Source organism: Rhinopithecus roxellana, chromosome 12 (genome assembly GCF_007565055.1).
Source record: "Rhinopithecus roxellana isolate Shanxi Qingling chromosome 12, ASM756505v1, whole genome shotgun sequence".
NCBI lineage: Eukaryota > Metazoa > Chordata > Mammalia > Primates > Cercopithecidae > Rhinopithecus > Rhinopithecus roxellana.
The window spans coordinates 135,578,413-135,604,599 of record NC_044560.1 but is presented as its reverse complement, the minus strand read 5'-3'; the positions used below and the strand labels follow the sequence as shown (position 1 = coordinate 135,604,599).

The window sequence follows — 26,187 nt, the reverse complement described above, 5'->3', positions numbered from 1 at the left end:
GACTGGAGTCCAGTGGCATGATCATGGCTCACTGTAGCCTCAACCTCCCCAGGCTCAGGTTATCCTCCTACCTCAGCCTCCTGAGTAGCTGGGACTACAGGCACCTGCCACTGTACCTGGCTAATTTTTTTTTTTTTTTTTTTTTTTTTTTTTTTTTTTTTTTTTTTTTTTTGAGACGGAGTCTCGCTCTGTGACCCAGGCTGGAGTGCAGTGGCCGGATCTCAGCTCACTGCAAGCTCCGCCTCCCGGGTTTACGCCATTCTCCTGCCTCAGCCTCCCAAGTAGCTGGGACTACAGGCGCCCGCCAACTCGCCTGGCTAGTTTTTTGTATTTTTTAGTAGAGACGGGGTTTCGCCGTGTTAGCTAGGTTGGTCTCGATCTCCTGACCTCGCGATCCACCCGTCTCGGCCTCCCAAAGTGCTGGGATTACAGGCTTGAGCCACCGCGCCCGGCCAATTTTTGTATTTTTAGTGGAGATGGGGTTTTGCCATGTTGCCCAGGCTGGTCTCAAACTCCCAGGCTCAAGCAATCTGCCCGGCTTGGCCTCCCAAAGTGCTGGGATTACAGACATGGACAACTGCACCTGGCCAGAATTCTACTTTATAATGATAAAGACAGAATAAGTACATTTTTAGCTAAAATTTTATCATATCTGGTACGTGAATGTTTATTTACCTTCGCTGTCTTTCTGGTAAGATGGAATGGGTAGTTGTATTAGTCAAGGTGCTGCAGAGAGATAGAACCAATAGTTTATAGATATAGATAGAAGAGATTACGAGCGTTGGGTCACATGATTATGGAGGCTGCAAAGTCCCATGATAGACTGTCTGTAAGCTGGAGAACCAGGGAAGCTGGTAGCATGGTTCAGCCCAAGTTGCAAGGCCCTAAAGCCAAGGAAGCCAGTGGTCTAACCCTCAGAGGAAATCTCAGTTCATGTGGATAGCAGCTGCCAACCACAGCTTGCCTTACCCCTTTTAGTCACCAGATGATAAATGCAGCTTCCCTGTCAGCTCCAAATCAGGCCTTTTCTAAATAAGTATAGTCAAGGTCAGGGAGAAAGCTTCCCTTCTGTATAATTGTCTTTCTTGTTTCCTTTGCACAATCAGCTGCGCACAAAAAGAGCTATGGTTATATAATAAACAATAAAAGGCTTTATTGTTCAATTTTATAAATTTCACAGCATGTCAGTTAGGAAAGAGACTAAGTGACTAAGTCAGTAACAAAATATACCCAACCAAAAGTGGCTGCATTCATCTTTTTTTTTTTTTTTTTTTTTTTTTTTTTTTTTTTTTTTTGAGATGGAGTCTCGCTCTGTCAGCCTTCAGTGCAGTGGCGCAATCTTGGCTCACTGCAACCTCCACCTCCCAGGTTCAAGTGATTCTCCTGCCTCAGCCTCCCAAGTAGCTGGGACTATAGGCACGTGCCACCATGCCCAGCTAATTTTTTGTATTTTTAGTAGAGACGGGGTTTCACCATGTTGGCCAAGATGGTCTCGATCTCCTGACCTTGTGATCCACCCACCTCGGCCTCCCAAAGTGCTGGGATTATAGGCGTGAGCCACTGTGCCCAGTCTTTTTGTTTTGTTTTGTGTTTTGTTTTTTGGCAGAGTCTTGCTCTGTCACCCAGGCTGGAGTGCAGTGGCGCAATCTTGGCTCACCATCACCTCCACCTCCTGGGTTCAAGCGATTCTTGTGCCTCAGCCTCCCAAGTAGCTGGAATTATAGGTGCCCACCACCACATCCAGCTAATTTTTGTATTTTTAGTAGAGACAGGGTTTCACCATGTTGGCCAGGCTGGTCTCGAACTCCTGGCCTCTTGTCACCCAGGCTTGAGTGCAATGATGTGATCTCAGCTCACTGCAACCTCTGCCTCCTAGGTTCAAGCAATTCTCTTGCCTCAGCCTCCTGAGTAGCTGAGACAACAGGCGTCTGCCACCATGCCCGGCTAATTTTTGTATTTTTAGTAGAGACGGGGTTTCACCATGTTGGCCAGGCTGGTCTTGAACTCCTAACCTCAAGTGATCTGCCTGCCTTGGCCTCCCAAAGTGCTGGGATTACAGACGTGAGCCACCATGCCCGGCTTCAGCTTGGGTTTTTCAATGCAGATTGCAAACATGAATTTCTGCTCTAAATTCCTTGAGAGAACAGACTTGTGAGGAGTTCTCCAGAGAATTTTCACCTTTTCTTTGGTGTCCCCCCAAGCTAAGGCCAAGACAGACAGGCCTCCCAGGGACTCTTTCCACAGGTGCATTTCCTGTTCATTTAACTAGTGTGGGCATTGCCTTTGGGGAGTCTTCAGTTCTATGCCATGTGTTGAGGATCTCTGAGATGCCATTCTCCCTTGCTTGGAGGCTGGGTTTTCTCTCTTGTTCTCTTTCACCACCAAGTGCATAACCCTTAAAGATCAAGTTCTAGCTGGGTGTGGTGGCTTATGCTTGTAATTCCATAGCTTTGGGAGGCTGAGGTGAGAGGATCGTTTGAGGCCAGGAGTTCAGGACCAGCCCGGGCAACATAGCAAGACCCTGCCTCTACAAAAAATAAAAATTTAGCCAGGTGTGGTGTTGTGCATCTCTCGACCCAGCTACTCAGAGGCCAAGGTGGGAGAATCACTTGAGCCCTGGAGGTCGAGGCTGCAGTGAGCTATGATCACACCACTGCACTCTAGCCTGGGTGACAGACCCTGTTTCTTAAAAAAATAAAAATAATAATAAAATCAAGTTTTTCCCACCTGAGATCAGCACCACGACAAACTACCAACATTAGTGCTGCCAGGTCAGACAGGGTCCTGCCAGGAGACTAAAACCAAACTAGTTATTCTAACAGAGAATTTAGTAGAAAGAACCAGTAACTAGGTGTTACTGGAAGACTAAGATATGAAGGAGAAGCAACAGCAGGGAGTAGCTACCACTCCCAGGGTTAGGGGAACAAAAGAGAGGGGCAGGAATTATTGAAACGTAGGTGTTTGGAAACTTGGAGGTGGGGCCCCAGGAGCTGAAATTCAGATCATTTGAGGAGGGCTTTCTCCCCCAGCAGCTGCTGAGAGGGGCTGAACGAGGCTGTTTCTGGAGGTACTGGGACACTGCAAACTGGATTCATCTGCTGCTGCAGGCGGGAACCACTGTAGAAGCTGAAGCTTAACTGGGGGTGATGCTCACAGGATCTGCTAATGCACCAGGAGCAGGTCCCTCCTCCCTCCTGCAGCCTTGCAGCCTCTCTCTCTCGCTCCCCCTATTGGCAGAGCCTGGTCATGATCAGCTAGGGAAGCAGAAACGTGGTTTTCCAAGTGCAGGCCCAGATCACGGAGATGAGTTGTAGAGGGTAGGGTTGAGCTGAGAAACAATCACTTAATACTTAGTGCAGCTCCTCTGACTCTTTGGATTCTGTTCTCTCATTTCCAGCCTCTAGTAATTCCCCTTGCCTTTCTGCTGACTCACCTGTACATTTCCAAAAGGTGTTTGAATATTGTTCCAGTTTACCAAGTATTCTCTGCCGGGAAAGTTCCTTAGGACATGTAGCCTGCTGTATTGCCAGATATATGGAAGACTCCATGGGAGAATTTAGATAAGGGTCGCTCACATCTGGAGGATAAAAAGATCCCTCTGGGGCCTGTCAGGGCAGGACTGACTCAAGGCTCAGAAACAAAGTAAGGGTCTGGAGCCATCGAGGCCCAAGCTACATTCTAGTAGCTCCTAGTCCCCTACATGGGCCCTGTGCCCTCTTCCCCAGCCCCTAGAAGCTCTCATCTAAGCCAGCCTGCCCTGGTTCTCATTCACTGTGGTTTCTCCCACCCCAGGTCCTTCTGGTCACCTCATCTTTCATGTCCCCTTCTGAGAGCCGCAGTGGCTCAAACCCCAACCGCGTTCGCATGTTTGGACCTGACAAGCTGGTCCGGGCAGCCGCCGAGAAGCGCTGGGACCGGGTCAAAATTGTCTGTAGCCAGCCCTACAGCAAGGTACCTAGGGTGCAGAGTCCTTGGTCCTGGGCAAGGAGGGAAATAAGGGCCAATGTTGAGTCTGCTCAACATTGAGGGCCAATAGGGCTGGGAGGAGCAGACAGCTGGTGTCCTTTGGGATTATGGGGAGACTGGATCCCTGCGTTCCCCGAAATGGGTTTGGAATCTTTCCTGTAATGAGAAGTTTCATCTCCTGGAGGGAATCTAGGAAGGGTGAACTGTAGCATCTCAGAGGGCAATCGGAGGAGGGGAACTGACTTGTTAGGGAGGTGGCCTAGTAGAGTGGGCCTAGTAGTTAACATCAGGAGATCTGGTGTCTTGATTACTGAGTTCACATCCTGGCTATACCACTTTTTAGGTTTGTGATCTTGGGCAAGTGACTTACCTTCTCTGGGCCTCCATTTCCTGATCCTTATAGGGTTGCTGTAGGTTAGGGGATGCTAAAAGCTGTGGTAACAGTAAGACTGGAGTATGTGATGATGCCACATGATAAAGGTGTGCTTCTTGCCCAGGTAACTGTCCTGGGGAGTGTTTAGCGTGTCAGCTGGCTTCTCCTTATGAGGTCATGCAGGGACCCAGGCTTCTCTCATTTTCTGGCTCTGCATCCAGCTAGCAGAGGAGGAGAGAGCCTGGAACACTTCTGTGTTCTGGAAGTAGCACGCAGCACTCCCTCCCATTCCACAGGCAGGAGTTTGTGCATAGGGCAGTGGATTCGCTGGGACACCCAGTAGACTGCCAATTGCTCAAAGAGCTAATGTGTGAAAAGGGCTTGGTGCCAGACCCAGAGTTAGGGCTCAGGCACAACAGCTAAATCCTATAATTGTCATCACCATCACCAGGGCCCCTCCTTCAACATGGGTGTTCATGAGAGGGAAAGAGCCAGGAAGGGGCTTCCCTGAGTGAAAAGGTCTTTGAGCCTGGCCTCTGTCCTTGGGCCAGACTCCCTGACTCCCACCCCTCCTTTCCCAGGACTCCCCCTTTGGCTTGAGTTTTGTACGGTTTCATAGCCCCCCAGACAAAGATGAGGCAGAGGCCCCGTCCCAGGTAAGCTGTACCCGTCGCTCCCCATGGCCTTCTCCCTGCCTCTCCACCCCCACCTGCCAGCAGCCCACCTATAACACTGAACTTGCGGGACCTTAGAAGGTGACAGTGACCAAGCTCGGCCAGTTCCGTGTGAAGGAGGAGGATGAGAGCGCCAACTCTTTGAGGCCGGGGGCTCTCTTCTTCAGCCGGATCAACAAGACATCCCCAGGTGAGCTTGGACAACCTAGGTCCTGAGTGAGTAGGGTTGAGACCTAGACTCGTGGGTTTGAGGATAGAGGGGGCTGGGGCTCAGATTCCTGGGTCTGAGGGAGGAGGGTGGTGGAGTCCTGTATGGGGTCTCAGGGTGGAGGAAGGTAGGCCTGGCCTCTTGGGTCCTGAGGGATGAGGGGTCTGGGGGCTGGGACTGCTGGATCATGGGTGGGATTTGGGAACAGTACTCTGTGTCCCATAGATGGGAGTGAAAGGGTCTTGGGGCTCAGCCCTCTCATCCTGAATCCACTTTCTCCCTTCATAGTCACGGCCAGCGACCCGGCAGGACCCAGCTATGCAGCTGCTACCCTCCAGGCCTCTAGTGCTGCCTCCTCAGCCTCTCCAGTCTCCAGGGCCATAGGCGCCACCTCCAAGGTGAAATCATCAGACTTTGGTGGGATGGAGGAGGAGAGAAGCTGGAGGCCTCAACCCATCCCCATCCCCTCAGCCCCAGGAGTCTCCCAAAGGGAAGAGGAAGTTGGATTTGAACCAAGAAGAAAAGAAGACCCCCAGCAAACCACCAGCCCAGCTGTCGCCATCTGTTCCCAAGAGACCTAAATGTAAGCTAACTAGATCCCTTGTTCCCATAGGAGCCTGTGCTCCTGTATCCTAGGGGAAGAGGGGCTGGAGTCTGCTGTCCTAAATCTGAGGGAGGAAGGGCTGGGGGCCTGGACCCCTGGGTCTGAGGGAGGAAGGGCTGGGGGGCCTGGACCCCTGGGTCTGAGGGAGGAGGGGCTGGGGCCTGGGCCCCTGGGTCTGAGAGAGGAGGGGTTGGGGGGCCTAAACCCCTGGGTCTGAGGGAGGAGGGGCTGGGGCCTGGGCCCCTGGGTCTGGGGGAGGAGGGGCTGGGGGCTTGGACCCCTGGGTCTGAGGGAGGAGGGGCTGGGGCCTGGATCCCTGGGTCTGAGGGAGGAGGGGCTGGGGGCCTGGACCCCTGGGTCCGAGGGAGGAGGGGCTGGGGCCTAGACTGCTGGGTCTGAGGGAGGAGGTCCTGGGGGTTGAGCCCCAGTGGTGCTAACTGATCTACTCTTTGGCTTCTCCAGTACCAGCTCCCACTCGTACCCCAGCCGTAGTCCCAGTCCCTGCCCCAGCACAGGGGGCAGTGACAGGCAAGCCCCGAGGAGAAGGCACCGAGCCCAGACGACCCCGAGCTGGCCCAGAGGACCTAGGGAAGATCCTTCAGGGTGTGGTAGTGGTGCTGAGTGGCTTCCAGAACCCATTCCGCTCTGAGCTGCGAGATAAGGCCCTAGAGCTTGGGGCCAAGTACCGACCAGACTGGACCCAGGACAGCACGCACCTCATGTAGGCTTGCACCCCACTCTCTGTGCTGCTAGTTTCTCCCTCAGCTTCCTGTGTCTCCTCCACCTGTGCTTTCTCTGTGTCCACTATGCTGCATGCTTTCTCTCTCTCTCATTCGCTTTCTTTCTCGCTTGCACTCTGTAGCCTTTGTCTTCTCTCTGATTTTTGCATCTCTCCCTTGGTCTCCAACCTCTTTTTATTTCTCCCACCTCGATCTCATGATCTCTTTCTCTCTCTGTGTCTCCATCTGTCTCCCCTGTCTCTCTCATTCCCCTTTACCCCTCAGATTACACCTAACTGACATCCTCACTTCTGCCCCCCACCAGCTGTGCCTTTGCCAACACCCCCAAGTACAGCCAGGTCCTAGGCCTGGGAGGCCGCATCGTGCGTAAGGAGTGGGTGCTGGACTGTCACCGCATGCGTCGGCGGCTGCCCTCCCGAAGGTAAGGCCACACACACACCAACCCTGCTCCTTATTCTGTGCCGGGCAATGCCAGGGATCTGGAGAGGAGTCAGACCGGGGCCTGCCAGCGGAAACACAGGTGGTCCCAGCCCAGAGTCAACAGATTACTGAGAGGAGTGGGGCAGGGGCTGGGGTACTCCAGATGAGGGAAGGAGGACCTGCCTGGGAGGTCACAGAGGGCTCTGTGAAGCCTGCTTATCAGAAAAGGCTGGAGGAGTAGTTTGTGCAAAGACTCAGGGGTGGAAGAACAAGTGCTGGGGTCCATACTCATTCATTTAAAGTGAGTTCCGGGGCAGTAGTTCATGCCTGTAATCCCAGCACTCTGGGACCTGAGGCAGGTGGATCACTTGAGGTCAGGAGTTCGAGGACCAGCCTGGCCAACATGGTGAAACGCTGTCTCTACTAAAAATACAAAAATTAGCTGGGCGTGGTGGTGCATGCCTGTAATCCCAGCTACTTGGAAGGCTGAGGCAGGAGAATCGGTTGAACCCGGGAGCCAAAATCGTACCACTGCACTCTAGCCTAGGTGACAGAGCGAGACTCCATCTCAACAAAAAAAAAACCCAAAACCAAAATGAGTCCCAGAAGCCTCTGCTTGGTGCCAGGCTGGACTGTGCAAGGCTGAGGATCCAGTTATCGAGCCCTGCCCTTGAAGGCTTCTCACTTTGATGAGGGATCAGAATTGTTGTAACAGTGGAGTGAAAGCCCTACGGGGTGGCCCGCAGAGAGCGAGGGGTCTTCAAGGTCCCAGGAGAGGTTTTTCAGGCTGAACAGAGGCAGAGAACATGCTGGACAGAGGAGATAAGGTCAGGGCAGCCTATTGGCTGCCTGGAGGAGTTGTAGGTGAGGCTGAGCTTACGTGGGGGTAAGAAGTGGCAGGAAAAATGGGACTGGGGCCGTAAGAACCACAGAAGGCTTTGGACCAAGCAAAGCAGGCTCAGATCTGAGGCCCGTGGATTGGAGGGGAGACTGGATTGTACTCTACGGCCTGAGTGTGTTCAGAAGTTAGCTGTACCTGGTGTATTTGAGAAATGATCTGCCTTGGGGGATAATGAGGCTGCGAGGTGGGTAGGCTTAGGTCAGAAGGGGCTTCCGGAGCCCGGGCTACACACTGGGCTCCATACAGCTTCACAGAACCATCATCTGTTGTTCAGGAATCCAAACATCTCTAGAAGCTGAAAGTTCTTTTCTAGGTTCAGCACAAACTCATTTCGCTGCAGTCATCCTGAACTAATGTGAAGCTATTTGTGGACTTTTTTTTTTTATCCCCTTAAGTGTGTCATGGTCTTAACTCCAGAAATATTAGTGGGTTTGATCATGGGGTGCTCCCCCAGGCCCTACTGGGAGTTTATGTACCAATCTGTACGCCAGCCATTTGCCTCTCTGAAATCTGAAAGATTCAAAATTCTGAAGCCCATCCGGCTCCAGGGGCCTCCTCTGAGCAGAGGGGAATCACTGAAGGTTTGATGGCAGCAGGGGCAGGCTCTGTTGGGAGGGATGAACTGTCAAGGGGAGGCTGCAGGTAGGGACTCCTGAGTAGGCTGAGGCCTCAGGAACAGAAGAGGGGATGGGCTGGTGCTATATTTGGGGCAGAAGGAACCAGATATGCATTATTATGTACCTGGGAGCTTGAGGGCATGAAAGAAAAGGGAAAAAGACAATGTTGGATTTGCAACTGGTCTTAACAAAAATAATTCACAAAACATTTTATATTTTTACAAATTCTGGCTTGTACTCATTCGTAAAATAAAAAAAAAATTAACTATATGACGCGGGCAACGTAGTGAGACCCCATCCCTGCAAAACATGAAAAAAATTTTCCAGGTATGGTGGCACATACCTGTAGTCCTAGCTACTTGGGAGGCTGAGGTGGTAGGATCACTTGAGCCCAGGAGGTCGAGGCTGCAATGAGCCATGATTGTACCACTGCACTCTAGTCTAGGCAGCAAATCAAGACCTTATCTCAAAAATAAAAATTGGGCCGAGTGCGGTGGCTCACGCCTGTAATCCCAGCACTTTGGGAGGCCAAGGCGGGTGGATCGCTTGAGGTCAGGAATTTGAGACCAGCCTGGCCAACATGGTAAAACCCCATCTCTACCAAAAAATACAAAAATTGGCTGGGCATGGTGGCGCACACCTGTAGCCCCAGCTACTCTGGAGGCTGAGGTGGGAGAATCCCTTGAACCTGGGAAGTGGGGGTTGAAGTGAATCGAGATCACGCCACTGTACTCCAGCCTGGGGACACAGCGAGACTCTGTCTCAAAAAATAAGCCGACTATTGACTGTTAATGAACTACTACATTTTAAATCCTCTGAATCTCCTGTGAGGCACCGTTTTATGAGTGTGACTTACCCAAACAGCATTTCACCAGCTTTAAAACAACCAATTTAAATGCAGAAGGGTCTTAACACGTATGTCTCAGAAAAATGGAACTAATACATTCATTTGCTTCTGCATACCTTCCTATGGCTTAGGGCAGATTAAATAATCTCTCTGTGCCTTAGTTTCCTCATCTGTAAAATGGGGCTAAAAATAGCACCTACCTCAGGATTCAGTGACTCAGTATTTGTCATGTGCTACCTGGCATGTAGGAAGTCCCATGTAAGTGTCAATCTGCTACTGTTGTTAGAGCTGGGAAAATTCTTTTCCTGGAATGTTAGTGGCTTAAGGAACCATGATTATAGTGTTGGGGTCTTTAAAACGTATTTGCTTTGAGATTTTCCCCTTAAATGGTGGGTATTTTCCTAATGAGAAACTGACTTTGATTCTCAAAGAGGAAAGTTCTGATTTTTTGTTCCTTTCTGAATTGAGAAGACATTTCTTACCCAAGAGGGAGGGGAATGCCGGGTGCAGTGGCTCATGCCTGTAATCCCAGCACTTTGGGAGGCTGAGGTGGGTGGATCACTCGAGGTCAGGAGTTCAAGACCATCCTGGCCAACGTGGTGAAACCCCGTATGTACTTAAAAAACAAAACAAAACAAAAAACACAAAATTAGCCAGGTGTGGTGGCACATGCCCTGTTAACCCAGTTACTGGGGAGGCTGAGGCAGAAGAATTGCTTGAACCCCGGGAGATAGAGGTTGCAGTGAGCCAAGATCACACCACTGCACTCTACCCTGGGTGACAGAGTGAGATCTTGTCTCAAAAAAAAAAAAAAAAAAAAAAAGGCTGGGAGTGGTGGCTGACGCCCAGCACTTTCAGAGGCCGAGGGGAGCGGATCATGAGGTCAGGAGATCGAGACCATCCTGGCCAACATGGTGAAACCCTGTCTCTACTAAAATACAAAAAGTTAGCCAGGCGTGGTGGTGTGCACCTGTAATCCCAGCTGCTAGGGAGGCTGAGGCAAGGGAGTCGCTCAAACCTGGAGGCGGAGATTGCAGTGAGCCGAGATCAGACCACTGCACTTCAGCCTGGTGATGGAATGGGACTCTGTCTCAAAAAAAAAAAAAAAAAAAGAGGGAGGGGAAGAAAGGGGGTGCCCAGGTCTGCAGGGCAGGTGGCCGGGCTGACTGGGTTCACTGGGGCCTTCCTGAGCTGGGAGGGAATGGGCTGGGAGCAAGACCATGAAGCCCACGAGAGTGAGTATTTAGTAAACACCAGTGGCTGTTGCCTCCTGAATGCCCTCCCCACTTCCCTCGAGCCTGTTTGTCCGAGGCCTGATTCCTCCCCTAGGTACCTCATGGCAGGGCCAGGCTCCAGCAGCGAGGAGGATGAGGCCTCTCACAGCGGCAGCAGTGGAGATGAAGCCTCCAAGCTTCCTCGAAAGGTCTGATGCCCCCTGTCCAGTGGGGGGGAGGGTGTAGTGGGAGGATGACCTGGATCTGCTGTGGCACCCCAAACTTCCCACTCCTGCTTCTTGCAGGTACCTGTGCATCACACCCACACTGTTCCTGCCCTCCTCACCCACCCACTCTCCCTCCTCAGCGCCCCCAGACCAAAACCAAACCCACTCAGGCAACGGGACCCAGCTCACCCCAGAAGCCCCCATCCCCTGAAGAGACCAAAGCAGCCTCATCAGTGCTCCAGGAAGATATAGACATTGAGGGGGAACAGTCAGGTCAGACTCTGAGGGAGGAGAAGCTGGGGCCTGGACTCCTGAGTCTGAGGGAGGGACTCCTGAGTCCTGAGACTGGACTCCTGGGTCTGAGGGAGGAGGGCCTGGGGCCTGGACTCCTGGGTCTGAGGGAGGAGGGATTGGGGCCTGGACTCCTGGGTCTGAGGGAGGAGGGATTGGGGCCTGGACTCCTGGGTCTGAGGGAGGAAGGGCTGAGTCCTGGACTCCTGGGTCTGAGGGAGGAGGGATTGGGGCCTGGACTCCTGGGTCTGAGGGAGGAGGGATTGGGGCCTGGACTCCTGGGTCTGAGGGAGGAAGGGCTGGGTCCTGGACTCCTGGGTCTGAGGGAGGAGGGATTGGGGCCTGGACTCCTGGGTCTGAGGGAGGAAGGGCTGAGTCCTGGACTCCTGGGTCTGAGGGAGGAGGGCCTGGGGCCTGGACTCCTGGGTCTGAGGGAGGAGGGACTAGGGGCCCAGATGACTGGATCTGGAGGGCAGTTGAGGCCGGGGGCATGAGATGCCTGGGTCTGTGCCATGCTGGGAGAGCTGCCAGTCTTCCCAGGAGATAAGGCAGCCTTGCACTCACTGAGCTTCTACTTGTAGAAGGACAGGACAACGGGGCGGAAGATTCTGGGGACACAGAGGATGAGCTGAGGAGGTAGGGCTGGGGCTGGGGGTTGGGGTGTCCCTGGCCTTGGGTGTAGGGGAGGCTGCCCTGCATGCTCACTCTCTACTCCTCTTGGCAACCCCAGGGTGGCTGAGCAGAAGGAACACAGACCACCCCCTGGCCAGGAGGAGAACGGGGAAGACCCGTATGCAGGCTCCACGGATGAGAACACGGACGATGAGGAACACCAGGAGCCACCTGATCTGCCAGTCCCTGAGCTCCCAGGTGGAAAATCCCCCCATCCCTCCTGAAGCAGCATTTTCCCTTCTCAGTTCTCAACTGGGACTTGCCCTGGCCAACCCTGGGGTCACTGCTGTCCCCGTGTCTTGCCTCCCCTCTCCTTCCTCAACCCACTCCCTGCCTCAGCACCTCCAGGTTCTGCTAGGCTTGTTCCCTTCCCTTCAGCATCCTCTCTGTCTTGCCTTTTTCTCCCCTCCAGATTTCTTGTTCTGACCACTCCCCTTGCAGCCATGTGCCAGGTGTGACCTCCTTTTTTTCACATCAGGGGTGAGGGCCCCACCCCCACGCTAGTGATTCACTTGCCCAGGTGCCGTTCTGTTGGTCTGGGGTGAAGCTGGGCACACCAGGTGACAGGGGCACTGCTCTCTGTCAGGCCCTGGGTGGGTGCACACCAGTGTTGGCTTTAACATCAGCCATCACTCTGGACATGGATGCTGTCTGCACACATTGTGTGTGTGCATTTCCAGTGTAAAATAATAAGAATGAAAGAGAATGGGGAAACTCTGCAGGGAGTTGGGGGATGGGAGGCAGGGAGGCAGAGCTTCTTTGAGAATGAAGGGAGCAGAGGAAAGGCAGCCGGGGCTGTACAGAGGTGTGGTTTGGGGACTTACAGAAGAGCCGTTTCCACCCAGTTTCTCTTGGGTGATGGGCAGGAAGATGCTTTGATTCTCCAAAGCCCCTAAAGTGGCATCAGCAAATTGATGGCCTAGAGAGTCACCTTAAAATGGAAAGGAGCCACCCCAAAGGTCAGAGCAAGAAAGGCACTGGTTGGAAAGGAGAGCAAGGTGAAGAAGTGGCAGATACTGATGTTTCCAGCCTGGACTAAGCTCATTAAGTGGCTCCAGGCAGGCCAGGCACGGTGGCTCACCCCGTACTTTGAGAAGCTGAGGTGGGAGGATCGCTTGAGTCCAAGAGTTCAAGACCAGCCTGGGCAACATAGTGAGACGAGACCGCCCCTCCCCCTTGCCTGTCTTTACAAAAAGTTTTAAAAATTAGCTGAGCATAGTGATGTGCACCTATAGTTCTGGCTACTCAGGAGGCTGAGGTGGGAGGATTGCTTGAGCCCAAGAGTAACATGTCAATACCCCATCTGTCTACAAAAAGTTTAAAAATTAGCCGGGCGTGGTGGCACACACCTGTAGTCCCAGCTACTGGGGAGGCTGAGATGGGAGAATCACCTGAGCCCAGGAGGCAGAGGTTGCAGTGAGGCAAGATCACGCCACTGCACTCCAGCCTGGGCGACAGAGTGAGCCCTTGTCTTAAAAAGGAAAGAGAGAGAGAGATAAGTGGCTTCCGCCTGTCTGTCAGAAACAAATCGCAATAATAATCATTGTATCTTCTACTGTTAAAGCAAACCAACCAACCAACCTGCCTACCTCCCCAGAAGGCTCTGATGGGCCACTAGGCAGGGGCCACTGCCCGCCATCAATCCCTGCCCACATGTGGACAGCCCTCTCCTCAGCTGCTGGGTCAGCCTTGTCACTCCTGTCTGGTCCTGGGAACTCCTGGGGCCTCACGCTTACTTTTGCCCCCTTCTCTCCTGCAGATTTCTTCCAGGGGAAGCACTTCTTCCTTTACGGGGAGTTCCCTGGGGATGAGCGGCGGAAACTCATCCGATATGTCACAGCCTTCAATGGGTGAATCTCCAGGGACTGGGGTGGGGAAGGGGTGATGGGTCCAGGGGAGGGCTCAGGGACCTGCTGGGAGGAGTGGGGGTGTGGGAAAGAATATCAGAAGGATGGAGAAGGGCCATGCCCAGCAGGACAGCACAGGCCATGGAATCCGAATGCCAGCTTGCCCACCGCCGGCAGCCCAGGATACATTGCTTGCCCCAGTTTCCTCTTCTCTACAGTGAGGATCCCTACCCCTACCCCTGCTTCTGAAAGGGCTGGCCTGGGGATTAGCCACTGTGGGAGCTCTGGTCATTGTAGCTATGGCAAGATGGATACATGGAAGAATGGTGTCACCACAGGCAGCCTAGAGGGGGAATAGGTGGGGACAGTGTGAGGACAGCCACTGAGAGTGTCTGGGGAGTAGGATGTCAGTGCTGATTCCCTGATGTGCCTTCTACCTCTTTTCTTCTCTCCCACCAGTGAGCTCGAGGACTGTATGAGTGACCGGGTTCAGTTTGTGATCACGGCACAGGAATGGGATCCCAGTTTTGAGGAGGTGAGTATCAAAGAGGCAGAGAATGGGAGCCCCTGGCACACCTTTGCATCTCCTCCGTCCTCCCCTTGATGACACATTCTTGTATGGACTCCACCCCACCCTGCAGGCCCTGATGGACAACCCCTCCCTGGCATTTGTTCGTCCCCGATGGATCTACAGTTGCAACGAGAAACAGAAGTTACTTCCTCACCAGCTCTATGGAGTGGTGCCACAGGCCTGAAGTATGTGCTACACACACACACACACACACACACACACACACACGATGCATTTAATAAAGATGAGTTGGTTTGGAGCAGCTGCCTATTCTCACCCAGGAGTCTCCCAAAACGCTAAGAGGCTCCCTGGGACCTGGGGAAGAATGCTGGGCACCTCCATCAGAGATCTGGTAGAGAAGGAACTCTTTTGTCTCTTCTGCTTGGCTCCTTATCCTTGTGCTGGCAAGAGGCAGGGAACTGGGAATCTGACTCTCAGCACTGCCCCGCAACTTGTTCTGGCCCTGTGAGCCACATCTGTGTCTTGGCTGTCCCTTTGTGGCTGGAGGCCTCAGTACCCATGAGGCCCGTCTCTCTCCTGAAGCCTCAGCATCCCCAGGCCAGGGATAGTGCCTTTCCTCCAGGGTTTTCAGAAGTAGCTGTATAATGAATGTCATCACCGTGGTTTTACATCACCTAATTTAGGAGGTAGAATGGGAGGAAAGGACATTTTAAGCAACCCACTCAAACCCTGGACCCCCTTCAAGGCTCCACCACGTTTAAGTGGGAATTGAGCTGATTGTGAGGGAATCAGGGCAGAGGATGGGATGGTGCTCTAGGCAGAGGCCACAGCATGGGTCAGGAGGTGGGAAGCAGCCTGAGGCAGGCAGAAGAGCATTGCTGCCTTTGGTGAAGAGGCTTTGGGGGCAGATTTAGAAAGCTAGGTACAGTCCTTGCAGCTCTGCTGTCCAGTGTGATCACCACTGGGTACAGGTAGCTATTTAAATTAATTAAAATGAAATGAAATGAAATGTAAACTTCACTTCTGTAGTCACAGTGGCCATGCATTTCATTTGCTCAGTGGCTACTGTATTGGGCCAGTGGCTACTGTATTGGGCAGCACAGAGAACATTTGCATTACTCTAGAAAGGTCTTTTGGACAGGGCTGGCCTGAAGGTCTGTGAACTCCAGGCTGAGAAGCCTGGACTTTAATCTGAGGGTGGAAATGTTAGGAGTGGGTTTGAATAGGACAGAGGCCAGTGTCAGAGGTAGGTTTGAGATCTGACCTTTGGGTAACCTTTTCTTGGACATTCCAAGCCCTTTCCCAACTTTTGCCTCATCAACCAAGGGTTACCAGTCTCACTCCTGTCTCTTTCTGATGAGGATGGTTTTATATTATTATTAGAGACAGGGTCTTGCTCTGTTGCCCAGGCTGAAGTGCAGTGGTGCAGTCACTGCTTACTCAGCCTCAATCTCCTGGGCCCAAATGATCTTCCTGCTTCCGCCTCCTGAGTAGGTGGGACTACAGGCATGTACTACCACACCTGAGAAATTTTCTATTTTTTGTAGAGATGGACTCTCACTATGTTGCCTAGGCTGGCCTCAAACTCCTGGCCTCAAGCAATCTTCCCGCCTTGGCCTCCTAAAGTGCTGGGATTACAGGTGTTGAGCCACTGCGCCCAGCTAAGGGTGGCTTTAGACTTCACATTTACTCATTCATTTGCTCATTCACACTCCTACGGATAACTCACCATGTTAGTTTTGTACTACTGCTGTAACAGATTATCACAAACTCAGTGGCTTAAAACAATAGAAATTTATGATCTTATAGGTTTGGAGGTCTGAAGTGCAAAATGGGTATCCTTGGGCTAAAAATCAAGGTAGGTAGGGCTGCGTTCCTTCTGGAGGTTCGAGGGGAGAATTTGCTTTCTTGTCTTTTCCAGCTTCTAGAAGCTGCCCACATTCCATTCCCCTTCCATATTCCAGGCCTGCAATGGCCTATTGAGTCCTTCTCATATCCCATCACCTTGACCTTGACTCTTCTGTTCCATATTTCCACATGTAAAGATCTTTGTGATTGTAGACCAGGCGCAGTAGCTCACGCCTGTAATCCCACCACTTTGGGAGGCCGAGGCAGGCGGATCACGCGAGGTTGGGAGTTTGAGACCAGCCTGACCAATATGGAGAAACCCCATCTCTACTAAAAATACAAAATGAGTCAGGTGTGGTGGCACATGCCTGTAATCCCAGCTTCTTGGGAGGCTGAGGCAGGAGAATCGCTTGAACTTGGGAGGCAGAGGTTGCAGTGAGCCGAGATCATGTTATTGCACTTATGCCTGGGCAACAAGAGGTCTTTGTGATTACATTAAGCCTGCCTGGATCATTTGGGATAATCTCCCTGTTTTTTGTTTTTGAGATGGAGTCTCGCTGTGTCACCCAGGCTGGAGTACAGTGGCACATTCTCAGCTCACTGCAACCTCCACCTCCTGAGTTCAAGCAGTTCTCTGCCTTAGCCACCCGAGTAGCTGGGATTCCAGGCACCTGCCACCATGCCCAGCTAAAATTTTTGTATTTTTAGTAGAGACGAGGTTTTGCCATGTTGGCCAGGCAGGTCTCGAACTCCTGACTTCAGGTGATCCACCCGCCTCAGCCATCCAAAGTGCTGTATTACAGGCATGAGCCACTGTGCCCAGGCAGGATGTGAACATCTTTGGGAGGCTATTACTTTGCCTACCACAGCCACCATGTGGGAGACACTGGGAAGACAGTATGAAAAAAACAGACAGTAGTCCCCAGTCTCAATGGCCTGACATTGTACAGGGGGACAGAGATGGTGCATGTGCAGTGCAGCCTTGGATAGTGGGAAATGCTGTGAGAGCAAGGAAAACATAGCATCGTGAGTGACAACAATGGTAAGGTCTTGGTAGTTTAGATAGGGTGATTGGGGATGGCCTCTCGGAGGACTTACAGGGACCCGGGAGAAGTAAGGAGTATCTGAGAGAGCCCTTCCAGGCAGAGGAAAAGCAAGTTCAAAGGCCCTGAGGCAGGAGCGTGCGTTACGTGTTCAAGGAACAGCTGGGTGGGTGTCAGGCTATCAAGAGACCCAGGATCCACCTAGACTCAGGCACTGCCCTGTGGTTTGGTTGCCAATAAATCTCATCTTTCCTGGCCTCATTTCTCCCCTCTGTGAAAGTAAGGTTGGATCAGATCAACGCCCTCTCAAATGAGTATGTGTCTTTGAAACTTTGCTGCTGGTGTGGTTGCTTTGGAGAAACTCTCCAGCTCACATATACAGGACAGCTCTCTGTATAAACGTGGATACAAGCGGCACTGCTGGGTTGGGAGGACAGAGTAGACCCCTTACCCCTCCCAGAACCTTCCCTGAAAGGCCTGAGTACAGTACAGCAGCCTGCTCAGTCCTAGCCCTTATGCTGGACACTTTCTTTTCTTCTACTTTTATTTTTTATTTATTTTTATTTTTTATTTTTATTTATTTTTTGATACAGAGTTTCGCCTTTTTTTTTTTTTTTTTTTTTTTTTTTGAGACGGAGTCTCGCTCTGTCGCCCAGGCTGGAGTGCAGTGGCCTGATCTCAGCTCACTGCAAGCTCCGCCTCCCGGGTCCACGCCATTCTCCTGCCTCAGCCTCCCGAGTAGCTGGGACTACAGGCGCCGCCATCTCGCCCGGCTAATTTTTTGTATTTTTTTTTTTTTTTTTTTTTTTTTTTTTTTTGAGACGGAGTCTCGCTCTGTCGCCCTGGCTGGAGTGCAGTGGCCGGATCTCAGCTCACTGCAAGCTCCGCCTCCCGGGTTCACGCCATTCTCCTGCCTCAGCCTCCTGAGTAGCTGGGACTACAGGCGCCCGCCACCTCGCCCGGCTAGTTTTTTGTATTTTTTAGTAGAGACGGGGTTTCACCATGTTAGCCAGGATAGTCTCGATCTCCCGACCTCGTGATCCGCCCGTCTCGGCCTCCCAAAGTGCTGGGATTACAGGCTTGAGCCACCGCGCCCGGCCTTTTTTGTATTTTTTAAGTGGAGACGGGGTTTCACTATGTTAGCCAGGATGGTCTTGACCTCCTGACCTTGTGATCCGCCCGCCTCGGCCTCCCAAAGTGCTGGGATTACAGGCTTGAGCCACCGCGCCCGGCCGAGTTTCGCTTTTTTTGCCCAGGCTGGAGTGCAGTGGTGCGATCTTGGCTCACTGCAACCTCCGGCTCCCAGGTTCAAGCGATTCTCCTGCCTCAGCCTCCCAAGTAGCTGGGATTACAGTCATGCGCCACCACCCCGGCTAATTTTGTATTTTTAGTAGAGACGGGGTTTCTCCATGTTGGTCAGGCTGGTCTTGAACTCCCGACCTCAGGTGATCCACCTGCCTTGGCCTCCCAAAGTGCTGGGATTACAGGCGTGAGCCACCATGCCCGGCTTTTGTACTTTTATTTTAAGTTCAGAGGTACATGTGCAGGATGTGCAGTTTTGTTTCATAGGTAAATGTATGCCGTGGTGGTTTGCTGCACAGATCATCCCATCACCTAAGCCCAGCATCCATTAGCTATACTTCCTGATGCTCTTCCTAGCCCCTAACCCCCACCCCCTGACAGGCCCCAGTGTGTGTTGTTCCCCCCATGTGTTCTTTTTTTTCTTTGAGATGGAGTCTCACTCTTGTCACCTAGGCTGGAGTGCAGTGGCATGATCTTGGCTCACTGCAACCTCTGCCTCTTGGGTTTGAGGGATTCTCGTGCCTCAGCCTCCCGAGTAGCTGGGATTACAGGTGTTTGCCACCATGTCCGGCTAATTTTCGTATTTTTAGTAGAGAGGGGGTTTTGCCATGTTGGCCAAGCTGGTTTTGAACTCCTGACTTCAGGTGATCTGCCCGCCTCCACCTCCCAAAGTGCTGGGATTAGAGGCTGTGAGGCACCATGCCCAGCTGTGTCCATTGTTCTCATCATTCCGCTCCCACTTATAAGTGAGAACATGCAGTACTTGGTTTTCTGTTCCTGCGTTAGTTTGCTGAGGATAATGGCTTCCAGCTCCATCCACGTCCCTGCAAACTGTTTGGACTAACGGAGGCAAGATGGCGCAGTTCCGGGTTCTTCACCGTCAACTTTCCCGCACCCGGGAAAGACACAGGTGGACTGTGCAGGTGCAACCCGACCTCCCACGGAGAAAAACCGGAACTGCCTAGCCACGCCTACCGCCCGGCCCCCAACCCGCCTATGTCCCGCCCACTGCCCGCCCACTCCCAGGCCCAGGACATAAAAGCCGCTCCTGGAGGGCGCAGGGCACAAACTTCCTCAGCCCCCACTCCTGTCAGGACTGCATTAGGAACCTCACGGGAGAGCTCCATGGAGCGACTCCCTTGGCCTCCCCTGCCGGAGACCGCTGGACCTCACCCCTCCCCCACAAAGCTGGCTGACCAAAAAATAAATTTGCAGTTTTGCTCCTAGCCTTGCCTACTCACTGGTCCTTTAATACTTGCCCTAGTGAGCCTAGATAGCAAATCAGTTTCCTGGAAAGCAAATCAGTTTCCTGGAAAGCAAATCACAAAGGATGTGATCTCATTCCATTTTATGACTGCATAGTATTCCCTGATGTATATGTACCACTTGTTCTTTATCTAGTCTATGGACACTTTCTACTTTCTCCTTCCTCCACAACTTTCAGATCTCAGCTCAAACATTACATCCTCAACAAGGCTTTTCCTAACTTCCACTATATAATAGGATATGCCAGGTACACACTCTTAAAATATTACATCTCATCCATCCTAGTCATAACTTTACATTCATTTATGGTCACATTTACCCATCTTTTCATCTATGATTTACACTCTTTTGTCTCTTAAGGATATTGTCTCTACCTCTGGAGTTACTAAGATAATTCTTCTTTCCGTGTAAATATTTTTGAGTTTTTCTCTTCAAATTTAGATCTTAAACTCCCAGAAACGTATTTTTGCATATGGTGTGAGGTAGGGATCTGCAGTAGTTTCCCATTGTTGCTGTAACAAATCGCCATAAGCTTAGTGGTGTTAGACTACACAAGTTAATTTTATTATAGTTCTGGAGGTCAGTGGTCCAAAATCAGCCTCACTGGCCTAAAATCAAGTGTCAGCAGGGTTGCAATCCTTCTGGAGGCTCTAAGGAGGAATTTATTTCCTTGCCTTTTGTAGGCAAAATTCCTTGACTTAGGGTCTTCCATCACTTGAATATTTGCTTTTATGATCACCTCTCTCTGTCTCCTGCTTCCCTCTTTCTCATATAAGGACCCTTGTGATTATATTGGGCCTATCTGAATAATCAGGATAACTTACCCATCTCAATGACATCTGCAATGTCCCTTTTGCTACATGCCAGCTAACATACAGGTTCTGGGGATTCAAATGTGGATATCTTTGGGGGATCATTCTTCTATACACCAGGGGATTCAACTTAATTTTTCCCCATGTCTCTTAGCCTTATTTACTGATTAGTCTGTCCACCCTCCACTCATCCATGTCAGGTCTCAACAAACTACAGCCCATAGGCAAAATCCAGCCTACTTAGAATTTTGGTAAATGTTTATTGGAACACAGCCATGCTCATTCATTTATGTATTGTAATGTGTGTGGCTGCTTTCCTGCTGCAGTGGCAGAATGGAATAGTTGTGGAAAACACTGTATGGCCTGCAGAACTTAAAAATGTAACAGATGCAGCTGGGCTCAGTGACTCACGCCTGGAATCCCAGGACATTGGGAGGCCAAGACAGGAGGATCACTTGAGGCTAGGAGATTGAGGCCAGCCTGGGCAACATAGTGAGACCCCATCTCTAAAAAAAAAAAAATTTTTTTTTAAAATTTAGCTGGGGGCTGGGTGCAGTGGCTCACGTCTGTAATCCCAGCACTTTGGGAGGCCAAGGCAGGCGGATCACTTGAGGTCAGGAGTTCGAGACCAGCCTGGCCAACATGGCGAAAAACCATCTCTACTAAAAATACAAAAATTAACTGGGCATGGTGGCGCACACCTGAAATCCCAGCTTCTCAGGAGGCTGAGGTAGGAGAATTGCTTGAGCCCGGGAGGCAGAGGTTGCAATGAGTGGCGATCATGCCACTGCACTCCAGCCTGGGCAACAGAGCAAGACTGTGTCTCAAAAATAAAAATAAATAAGCCAGGTGTGGTGGTGTGTGCCTGTAGTCCCAGCTACTTCTGAGGCTGAGGTAGGAAGATCGCTTGTGCCCAGGAGTTCAGGGCAATGAGCTGTGATCGTGCCACTGCATTCCAGCCTGGGCAACAGAGCAAGACCCTGTCTCAAAAAAAAAAAAAAAAAAAAAAAAAAAAGATGCTCCTTGACTTACAATGGTGCTACATCCAGATGAACCCATCATAAAGTTAGAAAGTCCTGATTCAAACCATTGTAAGTCAGGGACCGTCTGTACTCTTTGGCCCTTTATAGAAAAAGGTTGCCACTCCCAGATCTACAGGTCTAGTTTGTCATATGTCATCATAAGCACAGGTCTGTTTCTGAGCTCTCAGTTGTCTTCCACTGGCTTGTTTTCAAGCCAACACCACCAATTTCATTACTGCACAGCTTTGTAATAATTTTTGTATCTGGGTTGAGGGGGTGGGGAGCCAAGGCTCTCCTACTTGTTCTTCTAAATGGACTTGGGGCCAGGCATGGTGGCTCACGCATGTAATCCTAGCACTTTGGGAGGCCAAAGTGGGAGGACTGCTTGAGTCCAGAAGTTCAGACTAGCCTGGGCAACATAGACCCTATCTCTATATACATACATACATACATACATACATACATACATACATAGATGAAAGAATGACTTGGCCGCTGCTGGGTTTTTTTGGTTTTTTTTGAGGCCAGGTCTCTGTCGCCCAGGTTGGAGTACAGTGGTGCAACCTTAGCTCACTGCAACCTCTGCCTCCCGGATTCAATCGATTCTTGTACCTCAGCCTCCCCAAGTAGCTGGGATTACAGGTGCACGCCACCACACCCAGCTAGTTTTTATATTTTTAGTAGAGACAGAGTTTCATCATGCTGGCCAAGCTGGTTTCGAACTCCTGACTTAAAGTGATCCGCCTGCCTTGGCCTCCTAAAGTGCTGGGATTACAGGTCTGAGCCCCTCTGCGTGGCCTGCTGCTGCTGCTTTTTAAAATTAGTGTCCACTTGCCTCACTAGACAAGGTCTGTCTTCATTGCTGTGTCCCCAGCACCCCATGCAGGGCCCAGCACACAGGAGGTGCTTAATATTTGTGGAATGAAGAGTAGTCCCATGCTAGCTTGCTCATCCTTATTTTACAATGGGAGAAACAGGCTCTAAAAGGGGAACTGACTTTGCCTGAGGTGTTGCTTGCCCCTTACAAATGCCTTATAACCCACCCATTTTACAGCAAAGGCATCTGAGTCCAGAGGAGTGAGAAAGCTTGTCCAAGGCCTGGCAACTTTTAACAAGTGGGTCAGGGATGGCTCTGAATCTTGGGATTTTTTTCTTTTTCTTTTTGAGATGGGTCTTGCTCTGTCATCCAGACTGGAAGGCAGTGGCATGATCACAGCTCACGGCAGCCTTGACCTGCCAGCTCAAGTGATCCACCCACCTCAGCTTCCCAAGTAGCTGGGACTACAGGTACATGCCACCACACCCAGCTTTTTTTTTTTTTTTTGGTAGAGATGGGGTCTTGCTATGTTGTCCAGACTGCTCTTGGACTTCTGGCTCAAGCTATCCTTCCACCTTGGCCTCCCAAAGTGCTGGGATTATAGGCGTGAGCCACCACACCCAACCTGAAGCTTGGGCTTTTGATTGTCTTTAAATGGTCAGTGCTATACCCTTTTATCACCGAATGTATCTTGGGAGATCTTTCCACATCAGTACATACAGCACTTTTTTTTTCTACTGCTACCTATTCCATTCCGTGGCTGTACTTCAATAGTCGGTCCCCTGTTCCTGGGCACTTGAGTTGCTTCCAGTCTTTGGCCACAACAGTCGCACTGTGGTGAACACCGTTATACACTGTTTTTTTCACATACATGAGTTTATAGAATAAATTTCCACAAGTGGAAGAGTTGAGACAAGCATGTATTTTCAGTTTCTTAGATACAGTCATATGGCCAAAGTGGAGACACCAATTTAAACTTTTAACAACAAGAGAGCCTGTTTGCCCACAATCCTTATCAACCCACCATAGTAGCAGACTTTTTACCTTTGCCATATAAGTGTGTGGGGAGAAGCAGAGCCAGGGCTGTCAAAGCACAGCTCCACCTCCATGGTTTGAGATCTCCCCAAAGCAGAGGAGCAAAGAGTTCCTCGGGCTTCTGAGTTGGAGCCCAGTATAAATGGCCAATCCCTTGCCTTGCCCTCTGCCAGCTATCTGGAAGAGGGAGCTCATGCAGTCGGTTTTAGAAATCCCACCTCTTACTGGTGAGGGCTGGCGGCAGAGGGGGACAGTGAGCCAAGGGAGGGCTCAGTCTCTCTCCCCTTTGTGCTCCACCTGGTGGTGGCTGCGTTGATGAAGGAGCAGTAAGCGTCTCTGGCCAAAGGCCTGGCCGCAGCTGGAGCATCGGTGCCGGGCCTTCGCCTGGCTGCCAGGTGCGGTTGGCGGGTCGTGACATAGGCGATGGGCAGCCAGCTTGGAGGGAAATGAGAAAGCCTTGGGGCAATGCGGGCAAGGATAGGGGCGGGCATCGGTGGCGTGGTGCGTGTGGCGGTGGGCCGCCAGCTTGGAAGGGTAGCAGAAGGACTTGGGGCAGTCGGGGCACGGGTAGGGGCGGGTGGGTGCGTGGGTCCAGAGGTGAGCCGCCAGCTTGGAGCGGTGGCCAAAGGCCTTCGGGCAGTGTGGGCACGGGTGTGGGCGGGCGCCGCTGTGCGTGAGGCGGTGGGCTGCCAGCTTGGAGGGGTAGGAGAAGGCCTTGGGGCAGTCTGGGCATGGGTGGGGTCGGGCGCCGCCGTGTGCTAAGCGGTGCGTGGCCAGCTTGGACGGGTACGAGAAGGCCTTGTCACAGTCGGGACAGCGGTGCGGGCGCTGGGGCGGGGGCCGCCGGCGAGGCCGGGGAGGCACGCTCGCGGACGCGGTGGGCCCTGGAGCTGACTGGCTGGGCTTCTGCAGTGGGCCCTGGTGGGGAGCTGGGGGACAGGAGGGCTGGTGGGCTCCAGGAAGCAACCGACGCCCTGGGCCTAGGCCAGACTCCGCCACGAGTTTGATATTTGAGGGGCTCCTCCAAGTGTACTTGGGCACCTCAAGCATCATATTGCGACTCCCCAAATTGCATGTTTCTGCTCCCCCTCCCCCCAGGCGTCATTCTGAGGGACTCCAAAGGGTTACTTTCCTGGATCCCAAAGCTCCTAAGGCTTCCTCAAAGCTACCAACGTATCTGTTTCTAGTGTCTTCCCAGTGATCACCCTGACATCCCGCATGTCATCCCTGCCCCATCCCTTCTGTAATTTCCTGAGCCCTAGCAAATGGTTACTGAGGCTCTCTCTGAGCCAAATGGGAGGATTTCCCAGAACGTGGCCATTTTTGGGGATCCCAGATAGTCATCACCCTGGGGCCCTCAAACTTTCACCCTGAGATTCCCCCAGAATGTGATTATCTTGGTCCCCATTCCTGGAGAATGCTCCCTACTCACAGGCGGGGCCACTCTCACCTTCTTTGGTTACCGGTTCCTTGCCAGTGGGACTAGGATCGGTGGCCCCGGCCGCGGACTCCGCGCCTCGCTCCAGCATCTTGCTGGCACAGGAACCTAGGGGCAGGGCGCGGGGTAGGGGTGACGGCGGTGATTACCATGCTGATGGGGATAGGGTTGGAGGGCCTAAAATGAGGGATCAGACTGTTTAGGAGCAAGGTCTGTAAGTATGGGATGCTAAGGCGAGGGCGGGCTTAGCGGGGGGGGGCGGAGCCTAAGACCACAGTGAGCGGGGCTATGCAAATTCAAGCCAGAGGCAGTCCCTTCGCTGTCTAAACCCAGGGTTGGAGTGTTTGAGCAGAGTGGGCGGGGTCTCCACAACTAAGCGACCGTCCTGAGGGCGGAGCTGGCGGGGCCTATGCGCAGAGTGGGCGGGACCTTCCCCACCAGACCCTGCAGTCCTGGAATGGGCGGAGTTGTACAAATAGGACCAAGGCCTGTACTGAAACTAGACCCAGGAGGCGGGGGCCTTCGAGCGGAGTGGGCAGGTCTTTCATCACCGTCCCAGGGGAGGGGCCTATGAGCACAGTGGGCGGGGCTTCACATCGAAGATCTAGCTTTACCCGGCTTTTGACTTAGTTCATTGACGCCGCGTCAACTGCGTCCTTCTTGCCGTTAAATTTCATCCCTGGCTTGGATGGGGCCGTGGAGGATAGAGGGGGGACCTGGAGGAAGATACGTAAGGAACCTGGCATGTGTGCGGTCCAGAGACCCCTAATTGACTTCTCCCTCAGAGTCCCAAGCGTAAAGGAGTCAATGCACCCTTCCGAATCAGACATTCAAGCATCGATGCACCCTCCCGAGGCTCAGGCACCAATGCACGGCCCCTCCAGAATCTAGGCGTCCGGACCACAACCGTTCTCCCTCGGGGTGATTCTGGCATTCAGCCTGCAAGCCAGTATCCGCGCCCGAACCCCTGCCCCCTCACCTGCAGGACGGCCCCTCCCCGGGGCGGGGCTTCGGGCTCCTCCCGCCGCGGCCACGGCCGCAGCCGCTGCCGCTGCTGCTGCACTGCCCTCGGACCCGCGAAGCTGCACCGCCCGGCGCGCGTTCGCCGTCGGGGGAGGGCAGGGAAGGGAGCGCGCGCGAGCTGCTCGGCCCAACCTCATTTCCATCCCCTCCTCCCACGCTGGACCAAAGTGGGCGTCAGAAAGCATGCGCAGTGCCGGCTGGCAGAGGCTGCGGAGGGGGAAGACGGAATGGAAGGGGGAGCTGGGTGCGCAAGCCAGGCAGGCAAGTTCGTGAGCAAGCGCGAAGCTACCGCATCGACTGAAAGTGCACCGCCGGTGGCGGAGCCTACGGTGGCTGACTGGAGTCAAGCACGTGCAAGATTAACATGGACAAACTGCGCTTGGAAATCAATACATGCACCCTTCTTTTTAATGTCCCTCTTCTTTTCGAGAATTCCGCTGGGTTCCAT

General features: G+C 52.4%; 2 protein-coding genes across 7 annotated transcripts in view; one reads left to right on the top strand and one right to left on the bottom strand.

Moving 5' to 3' along the window:
* Nucleotides 1-15,576, top strand: part of XRCC1 (X-ray repair cross complementing 1) — a 36,704-nt gene extending 21,128 nt beyond the window's left edge. For 2 of the 5 annotated variants that reach the window (XM_030912904.1, XM_030912902.1), the window contains exons 4-17: nucleotides 3,793-3,951; nucleotides 4,921-4,995; nucleotides 5,092-5,203; nucleotides 5,510-5,619; nucleotides 5,693-5,804; nucleotides 6,288-6,546; nucleotides 6,870-6,986; nucleotides 10,680-10,773; nucleotides 10,932-11,064; nucleotides 11,664-11,718; nucleotides 11,813-11,952; nucleotides 13,514-13,604; nucleotides 14,061-14,136; nucleotides 14,243-15,576. In XM_030912904.1, coding sequence (XP_030768764.1) covers nucleotides 3,793-3,951; nucleotides 4,921-4,995; nucleotides 5,092-5,203; nucleotides 5,510-5,619; nucleotides 5,693-5,804; nucleotides 6,288-6,546; nucleotides 6,870-6,986; nucleotides 10,680-10,773; nucleotides 10,932-11,064; nucleotides 11,664-11,718; nucleotides 11,813-11,952; nucleotides 13,514-13,604; nucleotides 14,061-14,136; nucleotides 14,243-14,356 — 1,647 coding nt within the window. In that variant the 3' untranslated portion in view covers nucleotides 14,357-15,576. The remainder of the gene's footprint in view (nucleotides 1-3,792; nucleotides 3,952-4,920; nucleotides 4,996-5,091; nucleotides 5,204-5,509; nucleotides 5,620-5,692; nucleotides 5,805-6,287; nucleotides 6,547-6,869; nucleotides 6,987-10,679; nucleotides 10,774-10,931; nucleotides 11,065-11,663; nucleotides 11,719-11,812; nucleotides 11,953-13,513; nucleotides 13,605-14,060; nucleotides 14,137-14,242) is intronic. The other 3 variants (XM_010372429.2, XM_030912903.1, XM_010372428.2) reach the window with 2 other exon arrangements.
* A 7,241-nt stretch (nucleotides 15,577-22,817) lies between these two features.
* ZNF575 (zinc finger protein 575) lies at nucleotides 22,818-25,798 on the bottom strand. 2 transcript variants are annotated; one of them, XM_030912665.1, is made up of 4 exons: nucleotides 25,696-25,798; nucleotides 25,331-25,432; nucleotides 24,729-24,824; nucleotides 22,818-24,207 (listed from the first exon to the last, which is right to left on the bottom strand). In XM_030912665.1, exons 3-4 carry the CDS (start codon nucleotides 24,805-24,807, stop codon nucleotides 23,549-23,551), a joined length of 738 nt encoding a protein of 245 aa, XP_030768525.1. In that variant the 5' UTR covers nucleotides 24,808-24,824; nucleotides 25,331-25,432; nucleotides 25,696-25,798; the 3' UTR covers nucleotides 22,818-23,548. The 2 variants fall into 2 exon arrangements, with proteins under 2 accessions (XP_030768525.1, XP_030768526.1); XM_030912666.1 differs by lacking the exon at nucleotides 25,696-25,798 and having other exon boundaries at nucleotides 24,729-24,893; nucleotides 25,331-25,519.
* Between the last annotated feature and the right edge of the window lie 389 nt (nucleotides 25,799-26,187).

Bases quoted from the DNA above. Each gene is read 5' to 3' on its own strand.
- ZNF575 (XM_030912665.1), bottom strand. From the start codon at position 24,807: ATGCTGGAGCGAGGCGCGGAGTCCGCGGCCGGGGCCACCGATCCTAGT. The intron at 24,208-24,728 runs GTGAGAGTGGCC...CCTGTCCCCCAG, and splicing joins GGAACCGGTAACCAAAGAAG to CTCCCCACCAGGGCCCACTG.